General features: G+C 42.9%; 1 protein-coding gene across 1 annotated transcript in view; it reads right to left on the minus strand.

The window, feature by feature from the left end:
* Positions 1-22,892, minus strand: part of SLC17A7 (solute carrier family 17 member 7) — a 141,696-nt gene that overhangs the window by 16,432 nt on the left and 102,372 nt on the right. Inside the window, exons 4-5 of the mRNA XM_088450985.1 lie at positions 18,532-18,646; positions 628-715 (exon numbers count right to left, since the gene is read on the minus strand). Coding sequence (XP_088307111.1) covers positions 628-715; positions 18,532-18,646 — 203 coding nt within the window. The remainder of the gene's footprint in view (positions 1-627; positions 716-18,531; positions 18,647-22,892) is intronic.

A 22,892-nucleotide genomic window follows, 5' to 3' on the forward strand; every position in this document is an offset into this window, starting at 1 on the left:
TAAATAAATTCAATTTGTAAATATATTTTCTTATTTTTAAACTACGGAAAATCACTAATGTTGGTACCATCAATTGTTTTCAGGGGAAAAAAAATAAGGAACTATACAGAAGCTGTCATTTGTTTTATCCAATCAATGACCATGCATTATTAATGTATTTATTTTTAGAATACCGGACTATTCTTTCTCTAACCTAGTCCTAACCTTTCCACAGTATAACTATGAAGCCTATTTACTGGAATATAAAGTCACGGCTGCCAATGCAGCAATCAAGGAAACTAGACCCTATTTAAAGAAAATGTGTGATAGATATCCAGGACCTACTAAAAAGTAGTAACAAATACACTGCATAAAATAATAATCAAATTTGATCTACAAATGTAATAGACAAAGGTTTTACACGGTTATATAAATGGTATCTCATACTGGTATATTATTTTCATTGCATTCAGGGCATGTATTTGATTTGTGAGAAAACATTACAACCCTGCATATGTCAAGAGGAAGAATTACACCATGGATCCCGACTTGCCAATTTTCTCACATGTGGTTTATCTCATGGGTGCAATAAACAGTGTGTATAGTGTAATTAAAGGAACAGTATAAATTGTATTTAAATGACATTACCACAGAAAGCAGTTGTGGCCAGTCTGCTGCGTTCCAGAGGGGGAGCCCACTTGCTCCAGATTCCATGGCAGGCTGGGTATGTCACTCCCTTAAACATGAGAAAGTAAACATAATATTATACACAAAAGGGATACACAGCTATATTTTGTAAGGCAAATAGTATAGTGATGTCATAGACATCAGTGGCACACACTGGGGGGGTTTCTGAGCAACCAAAGACACCCCCCCTGACAGACTATTACATTTTTTTTTACAACGACTGCCATGTTATTAAGCCCTAATATGATGTGATTCCTTCACAATCACATCATTTTGTCCACCATCCTCATAAAAGACCCTTGAAACGCTGCATTTTGCCGCGAGGGGACGGGCCTAATAACATGGTGCCTGGTCCTGCTGCTGCATCCCCTCATCTACAGCTGCCCAGCAGAAGAGAGAGACAGAGAGAGGTATGGCATATACACATGTGAAATATAATATATATGCTGTTTATGTATGTTTTGTCCTGTGTGTGTTCCTGAAGACGGGGTCACCGTACCCCGAAACATCGAATTAAAGACACTTTTTCACCGCATTAAGGAGTCTCCTGAGTGCCGCTATTCTATTCCTGTATATATCAAGGGGAGTGAGCTCCACCTTTGAGGGCACCTGAAGCAAGGTATTTACCCTGATTGGGGTTACCAGAGTGCCGGGCCATCAGTGTTCTATATTATGTGTATATCTCCTGGCAAAATTCCTGCATTTTCCCCTGGACATCTAATTTCTACATCAGTCAGTTGAAGACAGTGTTCTCCTATTGGTTGATTTACAGCCAAACTGAGCAACTGGAGAAACATGGACACGTGTTATTTTTTCTTTAGTCTATCCTAGCAAAGGCCAAGTGCTGTTAATATGTAATAAAGACATTGCATCATGCTAATAACAATGGATAGGAATATAACAATATTGAATATTAATATGCCTTCATGCGTGTGTACATATCTATGTTAGGGGTGAGCGGGTTCGGATTTCTGAAATCCGAACCCCCCCGAGCCCCCCCGATCCGAGTCCGATCCGAGTCAGGCTCGGCTTTTCCGGCCTCACTCGGATCTGAAATCGAGGCAAAACGTCATCATCCCGCCTTCCGAGTCTCGCAGGTTTTGGATCCTATATAAGGTACCCGCGTCGGCGCCATTTTCTCACTCGGCTGTGGACATTGAAGAGGGAGGGTGGGAGTTACGGCTGTGTAGTGTAGTGTAGTGTAGTGCTGCTGTTGTCCACTACTTCAAAGTCCATAGGGGCTGGCTGTGTTGTGCTGTGCTGCTGTTGTTAATAGGGGCTGTGTCCACTACTTCAAAGTGCATAGGGGCTGGCTGGACTGTGTTGTGCAGTCAGTTCTCCATAAGGGCTGTGTCCACTCCAAAGTCCTGTGCAGTGTCCCAGTCCTAAAGGGGTGCTGTAGTGTTGTCCAGGGGGTGCTCTGTCCATCAGGGGTGCTCCCCCCAAGTGCTAAAAAAATAATATATTTTCTGTGTTTGTGAATTGTGTGCGCAGTAGCCGCACGTGCATCAACAAAGTAGTGCCAAGCGTGCGCCTGTGTCATAAGTAAAGGGCCGGCTGGCTTGACCGTTAAAGGGTGCTGTAACCCCCGAAAGTACACTCCAGTCCAAACCAAAAAAAAAAATATTTTCTGTGTTTGTGAATTGTGTGCGCAGTAGCCGCACGTGCATCAACAAAGTAGTGCCAAGCGTGCGCCTGTGTCATAAGTAAAGGGCCGGCTGGCTTGACCGTTAAAGGGTGCTGTAATCCCCAAAGTACACTCCAGTCCAAACCAAAAAAAAAATTATTTTCTGTGCTTGTGAATTGTGTGCGCAGTAGCCGCACGTGCATCAACAAAGTAGTGCCAAGCGTGCGCCTGTGTCATAAGTAAAGGGCCGGCTGGCTTGACCGTTAAAGGGTGCTGTAACCCCCAAAGTACACTCCAGTCCAAACCAAAAAAAAAATTATTTTCTGTGTTTGTGAATTGTGTGCGCAGTAGCCGCACGTGCATCAACAAAGTAGTGCCAAGCGTGCGCCTGTGTCATAAGTAAAGGGCCGGCTGGCTTGACCGTTAAAGGGTGCTGTAACCCCCAAAGTACACTCCAGTCCAAACCAAAAAAAAAATTATTTTCTGTGTTTGTGAATTGTGTGTTCAGTAGCCACACGTGCATCAACAAAGTAGTGCCAAGCGTGCGCCTGTGTCATAAGTAAAGGGCCGGCTGGCTTGACCGTTAAGGGTGCTGTAACCCCCGAAAGTACACTCCAGTCCAAACCAAAAAAAAAATTATTTTCTGTGTTTGTGAATTGTGTGCGCAGTAGCCGCACGTGCATCAACAAAGTAGTGCCAAGCATGCGCCTGTGTCATAAGTAAAGGGCCAGCTGGCTTGACCGTTAAAGGGTGCTGTAACCCCAAAGTACACTCCAGTCCAAACCCCAAAAAAATTATTTTCTGAGTTTGTGAATTGTGTGCGCAGTAGCCGCACGTGCATCAACAAAGTAGTGCCAAGCGTGCGCCTGTGTCATAAGTAAAGGGCCGGCTGGCTTGACCGTTAAGGGTGCTGTAACCCCCGAAAGTACACTCCAGTCCAAACCAAAAAAAAAATTATTTTCTGTGTTTGTGAATTGTGTGCGCAGTAGCCGCACGTGCATCAACAAAGTAGTGCCAAGCGTGCGCCTGTGTCATAAGTAAAGGGCCGGCTGGCTTGACCGTTAAGGGTGCTGTAACCCCCGAAAGTACACTCCAGTCCAAACCAAACCAAAAAAATTATTTTCTGTGTTTGTGAATTGTGTGCGCAGTAGCCGCACGTGCATCAACAAAGTAGTGCCAAGCGTGCGCCTGTGTCATAAGTAAAGGGCCGGCTGGCTTGACCGTTAAAGGGTGCTGTAACCCCCAAAGTACACTCCAGTCCAAACCAAAAAAAAAATTATTTTCTGTGTTTAGCCGCACGTATATATCAAATCGATATAACATAAATGGAGGACCAAACTTTCTCCGATAAAAATAAAATAGAGAAAGATCAAGAACCACTTCCTCCTAGTGCTGAAGCTGCTGCCACTAGTCATGACATAGACGATAACATGCCATCAACGTCGTCTGCCAAGGCCGATGCCCAATGTCATAGTAGAGGGCACATACAATCCCAAATGGCAAAGTTCAGGAAAATGACCTTGAAAAAGACATTTAAATCAGCTGAAGAGAAACGTAAACTTGCCAATATGCCATTTACGACACGGAGTGGCAATGAACGGCTAAGGTCGATCCCTAGTATGTTCATGACTAGTGGTTCAGCTTGACGATGGAAGCCCTCCTCCCACTAAAAAAATCAAAAGAGTTAAGCTGGCAAAAGCACAGCGAAGAACTGTGCTTTCTAAGAAGATATCACAAATCCCCAAGGAGAGTCCAAGTGTGATGGCGGTTGCGATGCCTGACCTTCCCAGCACTGGACGGGAAGAGGTGGCTCTTTCCACCATTTGCACGCCCCCTGCAAGTGCTGAAAGGAGCACCCACAGTCCACTTGCTGATATGCAAATTGAAGATGTCACTGTTGAAGTACAACAGGATGAGGATACTGGTGTAGCTGGCGCTGAGGAGGAAGTTGGCGAGGAGGATTCTGATGGTGATGTGGTTTGTTTAAATCAGGCTCCGGGGGAGACAGTTGTTGTCCGTGGGATGAAAAAGCCCATCACGGTCATGCCTGGGCAGAAGACCAAACATTCCACCTCTTTGGTCTGGCAATATTTCTATCCAAATCCGGACAACAACTGTCTTGCCATATGTACCATATGTAAAGGTGAAATAAGTAGGGGTAGGGACGTCAACCACCTAGGAACATCCTCCCTTATACGGCACCTGCAGCGCGTTCCTAAAAAGTTACTGTCAAGTTCAGAAACTTTGGCTAAGACCGTAAGCAGTCCAGGGACACCTAAATCCCATTGTCCTGTTGTATCCAAGCGCCTGCAAACCACACCGTCAACTCCCTCCTCGTCAATTTCCTCCTTAGTCAGGATTGGAAGTAGTCCTGCAGGCCATGTCACTGGCATGACTGACTCTCCTATCCGGGATTCCTCCGGAGGATCCTGAATTGCTACGCCTACTGCTGCCGCTGCTGCTGTTGCTGCTGCTGGGAGTCGTTCATCATCCCAGAGAGGAAGTAGGAACACCACTACTTTTACTAAACAATTGACCCTCCAACAGTCCTTAGCGAGGAGGATGAAGTACGACAGCAGTCATCCTGAAGCAAAACGTATAACTGAGGCCTTGACTGCTATGTTGGTGTTAGACGTGCGTCCGGTATCCGCCATTAGTGCAGTGGGATTTAGATAATTGATGGAGGTAGTGTGTCCCCGGTTCCAAATCCCGTCTAGATTCCACTTCACTAGGCAGGCGATACCGAGACTGTACAGAAACGTCAGAAAAAGTGTCCTCAGTGTCCTGAAAAATGCCGTTGTGCACAATGTCCACTTAACCACGGACATGTGGACAAGTGGAACAGGGCAGACTAAGGACTATATGACTGTGACAGCCCACTGGGTAGATGTATCACCTTACGCAGCAACAGCAGCAGCGTCACCAGTAGCAGCATCTCAGAAACGCCAGCTCGTTACAAGGCAGGCTACGCTGTGTATCACCGGTTTCAGTAAGAGGCACACCGCCGACAACCTCTTAGAGAAACTGAGGGAAATCATTGCCCAGTGGCTTACCCCACTTAGACTCTCCTGGGGATTTGTGATATCTGACAACACCAACCAAAATTGTGCGGGCATTACATCTGGACAAATTCCAGCACGTCCCATGTTTTGCTCACACAATAAACTTGGTGGTGCAGAATTTTCTGAAAAGCGACAGGGGCGTGCAGGAGACGCTTTGGGTGGCCCGAAAAATTTCTGGCCACTTTCGCCATTCAGCGACTGCGTGCCGAAGACTGGAGCGCCAGCAAACACTCTTGAACCTGCCCCGCCATCACCTGAAGCAAGAGGTTGTGGCGCGGTGGAACTCAACCCTCTATATGCTTCAGAGGATGGAGGAGCAGCAAAAGGCCATACAAGCCTATACATCCACCTATGACATAGGCAAAGGAGGGGGTATGCACCTGACTCAAGCACAGTGGAGAATGATTTCCGTGTTGTGCAAGGTTCTCCAGCCCTTCGAACTTGCCACACGTGAAGTCAGTTCAGACACTGCCAGCTTGAGTCAGGTCATTCCCCTCATCAGGCTTTTGCAGAAGCAGCTGGAGAAAGTGAAGGAGGAGCTAAGACGGAGCGTTTCCACTCGGCATGTGGGACTTGTGGATGAAGCCCTTCATTCGCTTTGCCAGGATTCCAGGGTGGTCAATCTGTTGAAATCAGACCACTACATTTTGGCCACCGTGCTCGATCCTAGGTTTAAAGCCTATGTGGTGTCTCTCTTTCCAGCCGACACAAGCCTGCAGAGGTGCAAAGACCTGCTGGTGAACACACTGTCAGCTGAAGCGGAACGTGACACGTCAACGGCTCCTTCTTCATTTTCTCCCGCAACTGGGGCTGCCAGGAAAAAACTTAGGTATCCTAAGCAACCCGCTGGCGGTGATGCAGGGCAGGCAGGACCAAGTTTGGACATCTGGTCCAGACTGAAGGACCTGGCAACAATTTCTGACATGTCTACTGTCACTGCATATGATACTGTCACCATTGACAGAATGGTGGAGGATTACATCGGTGACAGCATCCAAGTAGGCATGTCAGACAGTCCATACCTGTACTGGCAGGAAAAAGAGGCAATTTGGAGGCCCCTGTACAAACTGGCTCTATTTTACCTGAGTTGCCCCCCCTCCAGTGTGTACTCCGAAAGAGTGTTTAGTGCAGCCGGGAACCTTGTCAGCGAAAGGCGTAGGAGGTTGCTTCCACAGAATGTGGAGAAGATGATGTTCATATAAATGAATTATCAGCTCTTCCAGGGAGACCAGCCTCCAGAAGGTACAGAGGAACCTGTGGTGGTGGATTCAAGTGGGGACGAGTTAATACTTTGTGAGGATGAGGATGTACACACTGAAGAGGGTGAGGAATCGGTGGATGAGGAGGATGAGGATGACATCTTGCCTCCGTAGAGCCAGTTTGTGCAGGGACACATTAATTGCCAGCTTGTTTTGTGGGGGCCCAAACGAACCAATCATTTCAGCCACAGTTGTGTGGCAGACCCTGGCGCTGAAATGATTGATTTGTTAAAGTGTGCATGTCCTGTTTATACAACATAAGGGTGGGTGGGAGGGCCCAAGGACAATTCCATCTTGCACCTCTTTTTTTTCTTTGCATTATGTACAGTTTGGGGCCTAGTTTTTCTAACTGCCATCCTGTCTGCCACTGCAGTGTCACTCCTAGATGGGTCACGTGTTTGTGCCGCCCACTCGTATCGCTTAGCATAGTCATCCAGCTACCTCGGTGCAACCTTTTGGACATAAAAACACTATTGTGAGGTGTGAGGTGTTCAGAATAGACTGGAAATGAGTGGAAATTAAGGTTATTGAGGTTAATAATAGCATAGGAGCAGAAAAACCTACAAATTCTGTGATTTTAGCTGTTTTTATGCTTTTTTAAAAAAAAATACAGATCCAAAACACAAAACCCAGAACACAAAACACGGAAGGGTGGTTTTGGCAAAACCAATCCAGATCCAAAACACGAAGAAAGATCCAGATCCAAAACCAAAACACAAAACACGAAAAGTGGCCGGTGCACACCCCTAATCTATGTACATATCTATGAAATTGTAGAAAATATAGATGCACCACCTAACGTTGTGGTAATCAAATGTCTAGAGCCATCACTCGCTACACATAGGGAAACATTTTGGGGTGATTTAGGGGCATAGTCATCAATATGCCACTAGGGTACCGCGATACTTTGGTATCCAACTTGCCGCAAATTGCGGAGATTAGCAATTCAGTTTTAGCAAATCAATATTGCTCCAGTGTAGGGACTGTTGAACCTTACTACTGCCGATTCCACCGCATACTAGAAGCAGAACTTTAAACTGCTGGGTTCAACTGAGTTCACGCATGCGCACTGCAGAGTGGACCCGGGGTGGAGGGATAAGAATGAATCCCTCCTCATAACCCTCACCTTCTACCCATTGGAAGGAACGGGGCTTCAGGAACTGACACTATCTGAAGATGACGTATGTTCTCCCTTTCAAATTCCATAATCTTTTAGTTTATAGAGTTTGATGAAGGAAGATCCCCAAACTACTGTATGGAGACTGTAAACATTATCAGGGCTGTAAGGTAAGCAGAAAATATCAGTAATATCTCCTGTACTACATAGGTGTAATGAATAGACCTGATACTTCATTTCTGCAAAGTAAGTTAAAATGAATCTTTTCACAACTTTAAGGAATGATGCGTGGGCCCCTAAACCACTGAATGTGTGTAATCTTGAAACATGTAAATCATTTAGTGATTTAATTTTTCCCATTTCCCGCACTGATTGCCAGCTGCATGGGGATTTAAATATAGTATACCCACTTCCTCATTGCCTAATAATGGGAAGGAGGAGCTGTGTTTAATAATGAACTTGAGTGCTTCTTGCCTTGTCATCTCTGACAAAGAGGTGCAGCATCACAAACAGTACTGACTCTGACATCTCTCCCCTCTGCCTACTGCCCATCCTATTTGCTCCACATCAGGTAAGAAGTCTGTGTAGGGTGGTGCAACGCATGAGTAGAGGGCATCCTAATGAGTGTGGGCCCCTGAGGGGCAACAGGATATAAGGTGCCTGCCTGGTACCCGTCCAACTGCACTGTATGTTAGACTCTCAAATAGTAAAAAGACTGAACACTACTGATTATATATATAATATATATAAAGATTTATGTGGATTCAGCGCCAGTAAAGATTCACAATAAAGAAAAGGTGGGTGATTCCAAACTTTTGGAAGAAAGTGCGGATAAGCCCAGTTGACGTACTCTAAGTGGGCATCAGCTCCGTGTCAATAGTATGTAGTATTGGTGAAATACTACCTTGTAACTGAAAGAGAGGGGGATTGACCTTGGGCGACAATTCCGCTATTGGTGTACACAGTGTTGTTATATAAGGTACGTTTCAACAAGTGGATTTATTTAAATATATATATAAACAATGTTATGTGCACAGTGCTAATAAATAAAGTGCATAGTAGTGAAAAGAGGATCTGTTTGTGAATAGTTTAACAACATAAATCAGTGCAATAAAAAGTATAAATACCAATATATAAAGTTAAAAAGGTGTACAATTTATTTAGGGATTTTAAAATAAATAAGAAAAAAACATTTATATATGCAATGGAACCCCTATATTAGGGGAGTTCCCTCAATAAAACACAGCCAATTCAATAAAATAAATACAAATAATTAAAAATACGCTTTTGGAGGAGAATAAAATAATAGCTTATCTGAGTCAAGGTATAAAGGAATATGCGTTTTCCTAGGGCAAGAGGTATGGGTCCAACGCGTTTTGTCTGCTGACTTCTTCATGGGGATGAAGGTTAAGGTGTAATGTCCACCTATTTATACCCCTTTACCTTTCATTAGGGACTAATTATTTCCGGGTCAGGGTTGAACTATACACCCGGTAAACTCTAGCTACACAGTGCATTCTCATATAAAATGCTGGATACATGAATGGTACAGAGAACATAAACATTAGATCTAAATTTCCATGTTATGATATTCGTAAATAAAAGTTAATTCATCCTTGAGTGGGAGTGCTTCTGCCCAGGGATTTCATCATCAAACACAATTCTAATCCCGAGGATTTAACATTCAAGGCTATCGAACATGTGACCTTGAGTGAAAGAGGAGGTGATTTAGGGAATCTTTTGTCCAGACGTGAAATGTACTGGATTTTTTAACTTAACACCATGGCTCCAAAAGGCATCAACGAAAGTTACGAAGTAGCACCTTTCCTGTTAGAAAACAGCACAAGACCAACAGAATGGGTTATTACTACCATACCATCATGAAAATGCCCATTTTTTGGTGGGTACACTATGGGGCTAATCACGTTTTGGGCCTGGAAAGTATCTGGGATGGATATCCCCAGAGTATACCTGGTGTAGTAGACAAACCCATTCTATAAGAAAATACCATCCGAATCCTATGGTGAAAGGAATTGGTGATGAGGATGATGACATGAGGGGACTCGGAAGTATCTACACTTATACCAGTGTGCGTGTGCCAAAACTCATCTGATCTTGGAAGCTATACATGACTGGGCCCGGTCAGTACAGGGATGGGAGACCTCCTGGGAAGACCTGGTGTTGTAGCTACTATAGAGTCCATCATTCCAGAATCGCATCACCTGAAGAATCTACAAAGTGTATCCCGAAACAAGCTTTTTTAACTAAGCTCTCTGAATTATCATAAGTTATGTCTTTTATGCAAAAATCACTTACCTCAATTAATACATGACAATATAAGAGTTAACACCAAGGACTAACTAAACAAGAGGACCAATTAATGGACAATGACATCAAGAACCGCAAATTTGGAAAACCTTGAACTTTACTATCTCACAATAATTATCCCTTTTTTTATAAAAACATATATTCCTGATTCTTTTTATTTATTTATTTACTACTCGCCTAATAAGTCACAAAATTGTACTAAATTAACATAACATGATAAATCAATGATTAACTCCGCTTTATCATAATCTTTGTATCAAAAACTTATGATTGATTCTGTTTAATTATAGGGATCCTTAATATCTACATAGAGAGCGTCCCAGTATATTTTACACAGATTGCGAGCCGAATACAAAGGGCGGAATTCTGCTCCATACAGGACACTGAGGGCGGAAGTCATCAGAGGACGCGTCACAGGAGCTTGGATTCAGACGTCAAACCAGGGCGGAAGTCCGGAAGTACCCAGAGTGGAGCACATGAACGGATATGATGCAAGGACCTGGCAGAAGTATATACACAAGAGGGCGGAAGTGACGAATTGCTCCGGATCCGTGGGCAGAAGCACTCCCACTCGAGGATGAATTAACTTTTATTTACGAATATCATAACATGGAAATTTAGATCTAATGTTTATGTTCTCTGTATCATTCATATATCCAGCATTTTACATGAGAATGCGCTGTGTAGCTAGAGTTTACCGGGTGTATAGTTGAACCCTGACCCGGAAATAATTAGTCCCTAATGAAAAGTAAAGGGGTATAAATAGGTGGACATTACACCTTAACCTTCATCCCCATGAAGAAGTCAGCAGACGAAACGCGTTGGGACCATACCTCTTGCCCTAGGAAAACGCATATTCCTTTATACCTTGACTCAGATAAGCTATTATTTTATTCTCCTCCAAAAACTTATATTTAATTATTTGTATTTATTTTATTGAATTGGCTGTGTTTTATTGAGGGAACTCCCCTAATATAGGGGTTCCATTGCATATATACGTGTTTTTTTCTTATTTATTTTAAAATCCCTAAATAAATTGTACACCTTTTTAACTTTATATATTGGTATTTATACTTTTTATTGCAATGATTTATGTTGTTAAACTATTCACAAACAGATCCTCTTTTCACTACTATGCACTTTATATATTAGCACTTTGCACATAACATCGTATATATATTTAAATAAATCCCGCTGTTGAAACATACCTTATGTATCAACACTGTGTACACCAATTTGCGGAATTGTCGCCCAAGGTCAATCCCCTTCTCTTTCATTCATTTATATATATATATATATATATATATAAAAATATATATGATACATATATACACACACACAAAACACAAGTACTAGTCACAGCGCTTAACCATTCAGATGTCCTGTCCAAATATTCATTCAAATGAGTAATTCAATATGATCTCCCACTATGACCCCGGTATCAACAGTGGCAGATCGTGTTTTTCCAGATGGACCTTTGTTGTAAGGTTACAGATGTTCATGAAATACAAAAGGTGAAAAACAAGCGCCTCATAGTGTAATATGCTTAATGGTTATATGCACGCATCTGGTCGGACTTCGGCAGAAGAAACAAAGTCCTACCAGAGGGATGTAAAAGACAAAACGCGTTGAGGAAGCAGGGACCTCTGTCAGCCGATGCTGTTACTTTTTCAGATAAGCCTGTTTGAACTTCTTTAATTATTAATGAGCTTGGACTAAAAGCCTCTTCTAAAAACTACAAGAGGGAGACAGAGATTTAAAGATCAAATACTACATGCCGGTTTACTAGGGCATTACGGTATGCATATTTAGTGTGGACGATGCGTGCATATAACCAATAGGCATATTACACAATGAGGTGGTTGTTTTTCACCATTTGTATTATATATATATATATATATATATATATATATATATATATATATATACTCTCCATGTGCTCGGCACTCCCAATGCAAATCAGCTTCGCCCGGTGCCTTTTCTCAGTAATTATGTAAATCCAGGACTATATGGATGGCACTCGCAGCTTACAGCCAGGTAAAGAAGACACTTAGGACCTCATTCAGAGGCGCTCGCAAAAGCGACCCACAGCTTTTGCGAGCGACCAGGTGATGGTCACGATTATCGCGACCATCGGGCTTGCGACGAGACCCTTGTGTATATATATATATATATGTTACTCAATGAAAAATCTCCCATTCAGTAACATGCAAATGGCACATGCCGCACCATATAGGTTAGTGCGAAATCCTACGAATTAATTAACACATTGATCTCACATACATGAATAACAAACTTTGTTTAGTGTCTCTGTATGAAGATAATGTACTTATGAGAAACATAAACTTAGCGTTGCCACCTGCCCTTGTTCAACCCACTATTATTGGTAAATGGCAATCGTCTGGTTATGATCATGGTACAGCACCTCCAACACAGAGTACTATAGAGTGATAGCCTCGGACTGCAATAAATGTACTATGAGATGCCTCCAGAAAATTGGGTTTTTCATTTTAAAGCTACCAGAGATTGGGGTCTTTATTGGGAAGTCTGCATAGAACTTGGCTTTTCATTTTCAAGCCAAAAATTATGTGAGTTCAGCATTATATTTCCACAAGATGCCTGAGGTCTGCATTGTTAAGACAACAGAGATTTGGGAAATGCTCCATGCAATGTATACTGATTACTAGGAATTTTTTTTTTATATATAGCGTTCAATAGAATGCTCTTTATATTGTATACTTGTCACTAATATGCATTATGTATAGTGGTTACTAGAATACTCTCTGCATTGTTCATTAGTTGTAGGAATGTTTTCTGTTTAGAGGTCAATAGAATGCTGAGTGTATTGTATATTAGGCACTAGAAGGCTCTCTGCATTTATTGGTCAGTATAATGCTCTCTGAATTGTTCTGATTTCAGTAGAATGCTATACTGTTTAGAAGTCCCTTGAAAGCTCCTATGTTTTATCGAAGTCAGTAGAATCATCTCTATTGTATATTGAGCTTCAAAATGCTCTTTGCCAAGCATAAAGGTTACAAGAACTTCCCCTGTATTGGGTATGGATTACAGAAATGCAGGTGAGACACAGATATATCTTTGTTTGTATCTGGTTCCACCAAACTAGAAAAGTTCCAAAAAGAGAAGAAACAAACAAAAAAAGCTCCTTATTTTCCCCCCATGCCACAAAAATTGTTACACTTATTCTCTATGATACTCATGCATTTTGAATGAGTGTCACATACCGATGTATTAAAGTATAAATGTTACGCAGGATTCATGTGGGCCAAAAAAAAAAACAGTTTTTGTCCATCCATTCTATGCTGCTTCCCACTTACTCCTCCAATAAGGATTTGTGCACACTTGCTTTAAATTATATGTTCATTGCTTGTGTGTTAGATAATAATTGTTTATGTTCACTTTTTCCTATTTTAGCTGCAATGATCATGTGCCATGTATGTAGTCAAAAGGGGTGGATCCAGCTAATTAACTCTGCTCAATAGGGCATCATCATTCACATGTGCCTATGTCAACATTATCATTTAGTCTCCTTATGCCAAAGTAGACTTTATATAATTTCCACAAAAAAAACATTCCCTATTTATCAATTGCACAAAAGTGTAGCACTCCCCCTCCCTACTCTATTCAGCATCACACATGCAGCCCAACTGAAAACAGCAGAGGAGACAGAGGGAGAGCGGTGATTGGAACATTCACTGCTGACGTTTGAGAGAGCAGTGGGAGGCTAGGAGAGAGCAGCACATTAATAACCAACACCGACGGCACTCCTTTTGTCAATCCTGCCATTGGGCCCAGGGCACGTGCCTCGCTCGACCCCACCACCCCTAGATATGCCACTGCCTATAAATAACCAAACCAATGAATAGTATTGGGCACATACTGGTACTACTGGGCTGTCAGTACCAATGTAAGTATAAGTAAAATGTTGCATCATTGTAACTAGATTAATATTCTTGGGTGCTTTTAAAATACAATTATTAATAAATGAATGCCCCCTATTAAAAATGATAAAATACTGGCTCTTTGCAATAAAATAAATAGTACATTTTGCAGGCATATGATTCCCAAATAAAATAATTGCCCCCATTTTATGCAGAGTTAAAAAACATCACCATAAAAATAAATACATAAAATAATTCCCTAACTTAATACTGACCTCTTCCCTCATTTCTGGCTTGGTCTAATGTAGTCCAAATGGAACTGAAAAAAGGAACTATTATGAAACTCCTGCACTATTACATAAGACCCCTAGAGTCCTTCTATGGAGGGTCTTCTGCCTATAACAGCCACCCGCTGTTCCCTTAGTGTTAGATGCACACACTAGTACTTAGGCGGCCGCCAGGTCTTCTACCTCCGAACAGTAGGGGTTTATGCAACAGACAGGAGATCACTAGGTAATAACTGGAATAATGCAATCCTTGAAGTGCAGCACAGTATTAAACCACAGGTGAATGCAAGTAATAGAACACTCAGATATGTACCAGTCTTCAATGCAGTGATAATGAAAACACAGTCACTATTATTGCAGCAGCAGCATAACACAGCAATCCCAATATAGGAAGGCACTGGCTACAACAGTGATTCCTGCAAGGCACAGGTGGGTTGCTCAGCAGATAATGCAAGCACAGGTAACACAGTGGTATACAAAGGAGTGAATATCAGCAGGGTAAATGCACAGTGGTGAACTCTGGATTAGCAAAACATGAACAGGGACTGAATGAAAAGGCTCCACGAAGACTATCACCGTCAGGGAATGCTGGGACTGACTGCAATTTAACAGGTGAATTGGTCAAGAACCAATGCAAAACCAGCTTTCTCGATTAGAGATTCATTTGCAGCTTGAGCTGCCCACAGAGTGAGAGCTTGATTACAGGCTGGTTGCAGCTGAAACTTCTACATACTGTCATCTTCCCTGCTGCCTAGCAACAGCCAGGACTGGAAACTACAGGATAGTCAGAAGTCCCGGCAATGGATCGTAACAGGAACCCACGTGTTCCGAATGCAACTTGCTCCGAAGAACCGACGAGTTTAAAGTGGGCTACCCAGCTAGTTAATAGCATGACAGCCGATAAGATGTTTTGCCTTACCTTTAAAATAAGAAACAGCTCAGGAGGGCCTGATTGTGTCTTATCTTGAAGTGTGATGATCATCGGGTGGGCAACTGTAATACTAATTGAACTTTTTCATTTTAATTAGATGTGAGTTTAAATCAGTATTCATATGATATTTGCAGAGTTATATTACTTGATAAGGTATTATATTAATTTTGCAAGATGGTCAAGATGGCTTTATTAATGTTTTTCCTTTTTTCACCTTACCATACATTATATGTACAGTGTAATGCTCTAATTCTATCATTGTTGCAGTGGGGTTTTTTTTATTTTGTTTTATTTTGCTCTGAAATCATGCTTCTGGAAAGCACCATCTGCCTCTGTCACTGCAGACTCCTTGACTGTATGTGAATTTCCCTCTAGACTTTGCGCGAGATTGCAAGATATGGCACCTGAATATGACAAGTGCCAGCAGTCAACCCATAGCCAAACACATTATATATATAATAAGCAAGAGAGTGTGTGGGTGTGCCTGTCTGTCTGTTTTGTCCTTCATGCACGGCCAGAGTTTTGTACCTATCTCCACCAAATTTGGCATGGTGGTGTAGTTTGACCAGGATTAGTTTTTTGCCTAGTTTTGAACTTCATCAGGGCTACACACTGTCACACAATCCCTAAAAATGGGGATACTCTTAGATTACACAGGTTCTGGGGCTGAGCGGCTGGCTTAATAGACACTCTGACAGGCTCATGAGCATCTCAGCCCTCATACATTCAGACTGTGGCAGACAGCACAATCAATCAACAATCTTTGATCCTGGCAAAGTTTAGCATATGTAGATTACAAACAGCAGGGGATATTGAGAAAATAGGGGTAGGTGATATGATACTGGTGCCTAATAAGGTGACCGCAGCTAATCTCAAGAATCCTGGGTTTACTCAAACAAAAACAAAAAAACAAAGGCCCTGATTCAGAGCCGCTCGTAAGCGGCCGCTCGTTGGTTCTGACCGATGTTCACACATCTGCGCATGCGTACGGATTTTAATACGCATGCGCGAACCAGTCAGTGCGGCCGAAAATCGTTTGTTCGCTATATAGCGAATGCCTGCTATTTTGAGTGACAGAAGGAGGCGTATGTGGGTGGTAACAGGGGAAGGTGCTTGAAAACGGGGGTGTGGAATTCGAACGCAGGCGTGCTTAAAGGTCAAAACGGGCGTTTTAAGGAAGTGCATAATTAATACAGCAGCGTCATTGACCACGTCACTTGGTTTTTTTTTACTCAGAACTGCTCGCAAAATAGCGGTTGAAAAAACCAGCCACAAGAATAGCAAGCAGCTCATACGCTGGTCGATGTACTCGATTAATCTAATAAATAGCGGACATGACGTATGGTGCGAGCGGCAAGGGGGCGTATTTTTCAAAATTACAACCGCAAGTTTTGCTCGCTCGTTCAGACTTAGAGGCGTGAACACACCGCAATTAGCGAACGGTTCATTTGAATAGCCACCCCTTGTTTTAGAACGAACAACCGCAAATAACGAGCGGCTCTGAATCAGGGCCAAAGTGCATAGAATGATAGATTTACTAATGGATATAGCGCTACCTATCGTATATAAATTTAAAAAATCATTCTATTCATCTATATGTGCTGATTATCTCCTTTCTTTTACATATCCATGTGACGGGAGTAAAAGATTGTCAAAAAGGGGAAATCTATTTTCTATCCTGTTATATTTATATACGATAGATATCGCTATATCCAGCAGGGGAGATTGATCGCAGCCACACAGTGCCACTGTTGATGGGCTCCCTTCTGTCCGGGAACTGGAATCCATTCCCGGCATTCCTTCCAGGTGGCAGCTCTACTAGACATGGTTTTAATGTTGGTCTGCAGAGTGATTTCGGGGGGGGGGGGGGGGGTGTGATTTAGCTGTGGACGCAGTGAAAGGAATCACGCAGATTTATCAGTATTCTGTGCATGCGCCTGACCCGTACTGTGCATGTGCAGTATGACTCTGCTAACCTGCATGCAGTCGAGCAGCAGACTGTCAGTTGCCGTTTCTGGATGGGGAGCGGGTGGCCATGGACTCGGTTTCCCAAAACAGAGGCATGTCGCCGCTGTTGGGGTGGGGGGGTAGAGGCCGGGATCTCCGTTGGCTGACAGAGATTTCCGATTTCCTGGCTTCTTTTACTCTTCTGCGGTGGCGGCTTGCGCAACCCCATGGTCAGTCAGCCGGCTGAATGGATCGCAGATGATCCGATGCTGCATCCTTGGATGCAGCTCGGATCAGTAACGCATGCAGTAGGCTGCAGGTGTACTTCAGGGTCCAGTCCTCAACCTGGGCAATGCCGGGCATCCCAGCTAGTTTCACATAAAACATTAATTTCATACAGAGCCACCATACAGCGTAATTTATATTTAGTTATACATTTAGACTGTCATCTTCCAAAATATTCTGATCAAATTCTAAAACAATAGCTATTTTTTTTACTTTATATTGCTAATTAGCCAGACTCCAAGCATTAAACAAAACAGTAACAAGTAAAGAGCATGCTAAACCACTTTTCAGCATTATTAATAATTAGGGACTGTGGACCTCATTCAGAGTCGGTCGAAGCGGCCGCACGGTCGTACGCCACCGTTGTTCGCTTAACTGCGCATGCGTAAAGTTCGCAATGCGCGTGCGCAAACTAGCCGCTACGATCAGAAATTTCTCTCTCCTTGAACACAGCCAGGTCGGTAGTTTGAGTGACAGATTGAGGCGTTTGTGGGTGGTAACAGGGGATGGTGCTTGAAAACGGGCGAGTGGAGATCTGAACGCAGACGTGCCTAATTATGCGAACGGCGTTTTATGGGAGTGCATAATTAACAAAGTAGTGTCATGGCACACATGACATGGGAGGTTTTTACACTGACATGATCGTAGAGCTTAAGAGAGGGTATGGTCAACCTTAAGCTCTACGAACATGCGAGTGCATCATTTGCATATCCGGCCCCTTTTCCCATACGACCGTGCGGCCGCTTCGACCGACTCTGAATGAGGTCCTGTGTCTTTCTGTTATGAATAATATACATGAAATGATTGTAGTGTTTATACTCAAACAAATACTGTATGTTAACCATGCTTGATTTCCCCCACTGTGGCAAGTTGCCATGTTAGGAAGGGAAGTGCTTCTCTAGCAAAGCAAATAAGCAGTGCTTGACAGACTTGCTTTGCATTAATGAACGTTGCTGGATTCATAAGAATGGGAAGTGATGTCACAGAAGCTAAAGTGACTGCAACCCCATGTGTTTTGCCTGTTTTAGAAACTATTAGGTCCTAAAGATATGGGAGGAGCTACAGGTGTCTATAATGGAGTTGGGAAGTCTGGTTTACCGGGTTAGCAATGAACAATGTTTACCTCTACCAATCCCTGGAGGATCCTGACGAAGATGACACATCCATAATGTACTCTGGCAGCAGAAGGGATCAACATGTTTAACGTCGATGTCGCAACAATAGCAAATCCAAACACTCTGAAAAGCAAACACAGACTTATCAGGTATAGCATGCTGAGTAAAAGTCACCCAGATGTTCTAATATAATAACATTATGAATGAAGCCAATTGCACTGCCACTAAAACATTAATTTCACTACAAATAGTGCAGCTATACTATTCAAATTGGTGCCAGGTACAAGCTAGCAGGGTCAGCCAGGCTTTGTTCAGCAAAAGTATTTATTTATGATATATCTTCCATCACACTACAAAAAACACATTACCAAACTACATAAGACACATTACAGAAGTAAATGCAATAGATTTAGAATCCCTAATGCCAGTCTTAATTTTATTTTAACGTTATTTAACTTTAGAGCAAATTGGGACAACAGCATGTGTGACTCTAAAGCATACCTTTAACTGTTCCAATTTCAGCTGCACAGTCCCAATTTGAGGACTCTATCCTGCTGTCCTGATTGGGACTGAAATGCCCTGAATGTCAGCTATTTGGGGATGAATGTCTGCATAACGGGTGAATGAGTGCATGTGGTATTGAAAGACTGTTGAATTAAGGTGTAGTCTAGTAAAATCAGCACTAGGAACAGCCCGTGGGTGATACGGACAAGCCTCCAAGACCCATTGGCTCATCTGAAATGTTGAGAGGTGTGCTAAGAAATTAAATCCACCTCATCAAAATTGAATCCAACTGAATTTTGATGGGCAAGACTAGCATTCTAAGCATAGGGTTTGCAGTCATCTAGCAACAAACAGGCATGGGCATTTGACCTACAGTAATTACTAAAAAATAGAGTAAATTGCCCAACCCTACTGTACAGCATATTGATGACATCATTACTTGGCAGAAACAGAACACTGTTTAGCTGTGCTGAATTTTAAAATGGAATTCAAAACAAAGGGGGGAATTCAATTCAATGCAAATTGAATAGCGCTAGGAGGGAGCTCCAGGAGCTATTCAATTCAGTGCACTGTTATGTCAGAGAATGCCGATTCTCGCAACTTAAAAAGGGCTTTAAGGCGCGAGAACCAGCATTCTCTGACTAAAGTGCTGGGCGCATACCTGGCACATTGTCGGATTTCTTCTCGCATCCCCAAGGGGTGCGAGAAGAAATCCTTTGCCCGCCCAAACAGCGCAGTGTATTGAATAGCTTTGGGAGCTCCCTCCCGTTGCTATTCAACATCGCTCAAATTGAATTCCCCCCAAAGTGAACAAAAAATAAATAAATCATATTTCCCAACTGGCCCAAAGTTACTCTTTGTTGTTATGGACTTATGATTTTATGAAGTAGTTTGTAACCAGTAGGTTAGAGATTTCAGGCATATATCAAGTGAGCTGAAAAATATAGTGGTCAGAGGTCTCACATACCCCTCACTGCCCTATTCCTCAACACAGAACTTTGCATACAGATACAACTGATGTTAAAGATCATTGCAGAACAGTAAAATGGCAACTGAATTTAGACAAATATGACACATTGCACTCTTTTTTTCCACATTTGCCTCCTCTTGGTAACTGTGAGTGGCTGCACACCAGAGGAGTGCCCAGAGGATGAGTTGGAGCTACAGCTTTCATGTCGGGTAATAAGATTCGCATGTGGTACAGTATGTGGCACTCCATCACCTCCTCCATGCCCCTAAATCAGAGATTCTCAAACTCGGTCCTCAGGACCCCACACAGTTCACATTTTGCAGGTCCCCCTTCAGGTTCACAGGTGTATTCATTACTCACTACACATTTAAAAAGATCCACGGGTGAAGCTAATTATTTCACTTGTGATTCTTTGAGGAGACATGGAAAACATGCACTGTTTGGGTCCTGAGGGCTGAGTTTGAGAGCCTGTGCCCTATTATATGGAGAGTCGCATTACACTGTGTATGTGAGACATTTCCTGCTTATCATGTCCTTCTCCAATATAAATCAAGCATTGCAGCATTTTACTCTAGTATATTACACCTTTACCTTTCAGTTAAGCTCAATGAGTTCATATAAAAAAAGCACAAAATTCTAGTTACTATGGATGTGTCTTTCGTCAGAACCACCGAGGTCCTCAACATCTGTTGTGTTGTAATGGTCCCTATGGTGCAATACATTTTCCTCTTACTGCTCAACGGCTTCCAAATAGGCCAAGTGGGATTCATGGTCTTTTACCTGAGAAATCCCCATTTTTAAGAATGGAAAGTTTTTAGAGAAATTTTATTAAGACCCTCTTAGCTTGCAACAGGCTGAGTGATAATAAGAGCGAGCATTGGGGTGTGGGACCGTTACAGAGATTCCTGGGGACCTTAAACTCGGCACATCCATAAAGAGTACTTAACCAACATGTTGAAGAAAAGTTAAAAAGTTACTATGGTGATTTTTTTCTATATAATTATTTTTCATAAAGTGTAAATACTACTTTAAATATATCCCTTGATGTAAAGTTTTAATTTGTTGGAATTAACTTCATTAAAGGGCATGGTGCATTTAGCATGCAATAAATAGAAAGAAATTTGGGGTTTTCATTTACTGAAGTCCCTAATTTGGGGCATTTTGCAAATCTAAACACATCACCAGCAGTTTGCAACTCTACACCAGATTTTATCACTTACACCATCTTCCAGCGCAGCCTACTCACATTCAGGACTGGTCTTTAGGGTGGCCAAACAAATGTACTATGGGGGTCATTCAGACCCGCTCGTGAGCGGCAGTACGCTCGCAAGCGGGTCGATGTTCCCCCACTGCGCATGCGCACGACGGAGGGAGCTCCATCGTGCGCATGCGCGAGACCCGGCGAGTGACGGGCTCTCCATCGCTCCGGGTCTCGCACCAAAGGGGGCGTGCTGTCGATGTTGATTGACAGCACGCCCCCTTTGGTGGGCGTGCCTGCCAGACGGAGGCATTCCCATGGGAACGCCTACCGTCTGAAGCCGGCCCCACTGACATCAGTAATGATGTCAGTGGGAGTGACTTTGGCTCTGATAGAGCCAAAATCACTCCTGGGCTTGCGGAAGCGAGACCCTACCGCAGGGTCTCGTCGCAAGCCCGATGGTCGTGATGGTCAAGACCATCGCGACCATCATCATGGACGCTCGCATAAGCTGTGGGTGGTAACCCACAGCTATGCGAGCGTCCATGAGGACGCTCCAAATAAAGGTAGGAGGGCCCTGATTCAGAGCGAGCGCTCTGGTCAGAGCGTTCAGCTATGAATCAGGCCCTATGCCCATACATATACAAGTCCAATACTGAAAAACATTTATGTCTCCAGTGATACTCCTGGTCGGTGTGTAACAGAGTAACATTGTTCAAGTATAGTGGTCACTCTTTTGGCACTACAAGTGCCATACCATGCACTTGTGCACCAGTGTATACTTGTGGGCCTACCCCACTCTTCTAGGTGTCAGTCTCCAGACCTAAAATAATAGATTGTTACTCTATTAGATGATTGGTTACCTGGAGAAGCAGGACCACTGATCAACATGGGGGCTGGGTTCCCTATATAGAAACTACACCAAAATTTGCCTAATGGTTAACCAAGCATCTGTGGTGGCTGGCAACACCCCCTCTGGTGGATGACCACACCCCTTAAGCATGGGCCCCTACCTTTGCATTAACCCAGTGGGCCCTTCATGCCGCAGTCCGACACACTGGCTGTCACCTAGGGCTGATCAAGTTAAGGGGTATCTAAAACACTGAATGGATGTCATAATGTTACTCATATAGTGTTTTTATTGTCACCACGGCACCCCCACATGGCTCTCAGCCACTAACATGTCGAAGAAGCAACTGGCAGTTTCTTGCCTCAACGCTACTGATAGGCTGAGAGTGTGGTCTATGACGCCCAGCACTACTCTCCCAGCAGGAGGAATAGGAGATGCCTCCCAAACAACTCCAAGCTACTAAGGTAAGAATAAACAGGGGTAAGGGCGTAATTTCTGAGGTGGTTGAAGCGCTGCTACTTTTGATGGGGAGGGGTGCTGCCTAGGGCACCCACATAGTTTCCACCAGCCCTGTACATAGCACAACAGTAGGTGCAGTGATATCAAATAAAGTAAACATGACTCTTGTACAGTGATCATTGTAACATTATCCTTTAAATAGGTAGTAATGGCTTGGGGCTGTTAACCTTACTTTACTGAAACATATGAAGCTTTTATTGTTGTACTAAATAATTATTTAATTATTAAGTAAATTCATTTTTCATTATATTTATATTATATATTAAAAATGTATAACCGCTACACATTGTATGCGTCTCATGTTGAATTAATCAATAAAGTTTACATA

Source organism: Taudactylus pleione, unplaced genomic scaffold (assembly GCF_031769625.1).
Source record: "Taudactylus pleione unplaced genomic scaffold, aTauple2 ptg000535l, whole genome shotgun sequence".
NCBI lineage: Eukaryota > Metazoa > Chordata > Amphibia > Anura > Myobatrachidae > Taudactylus > Taudactylus pleione.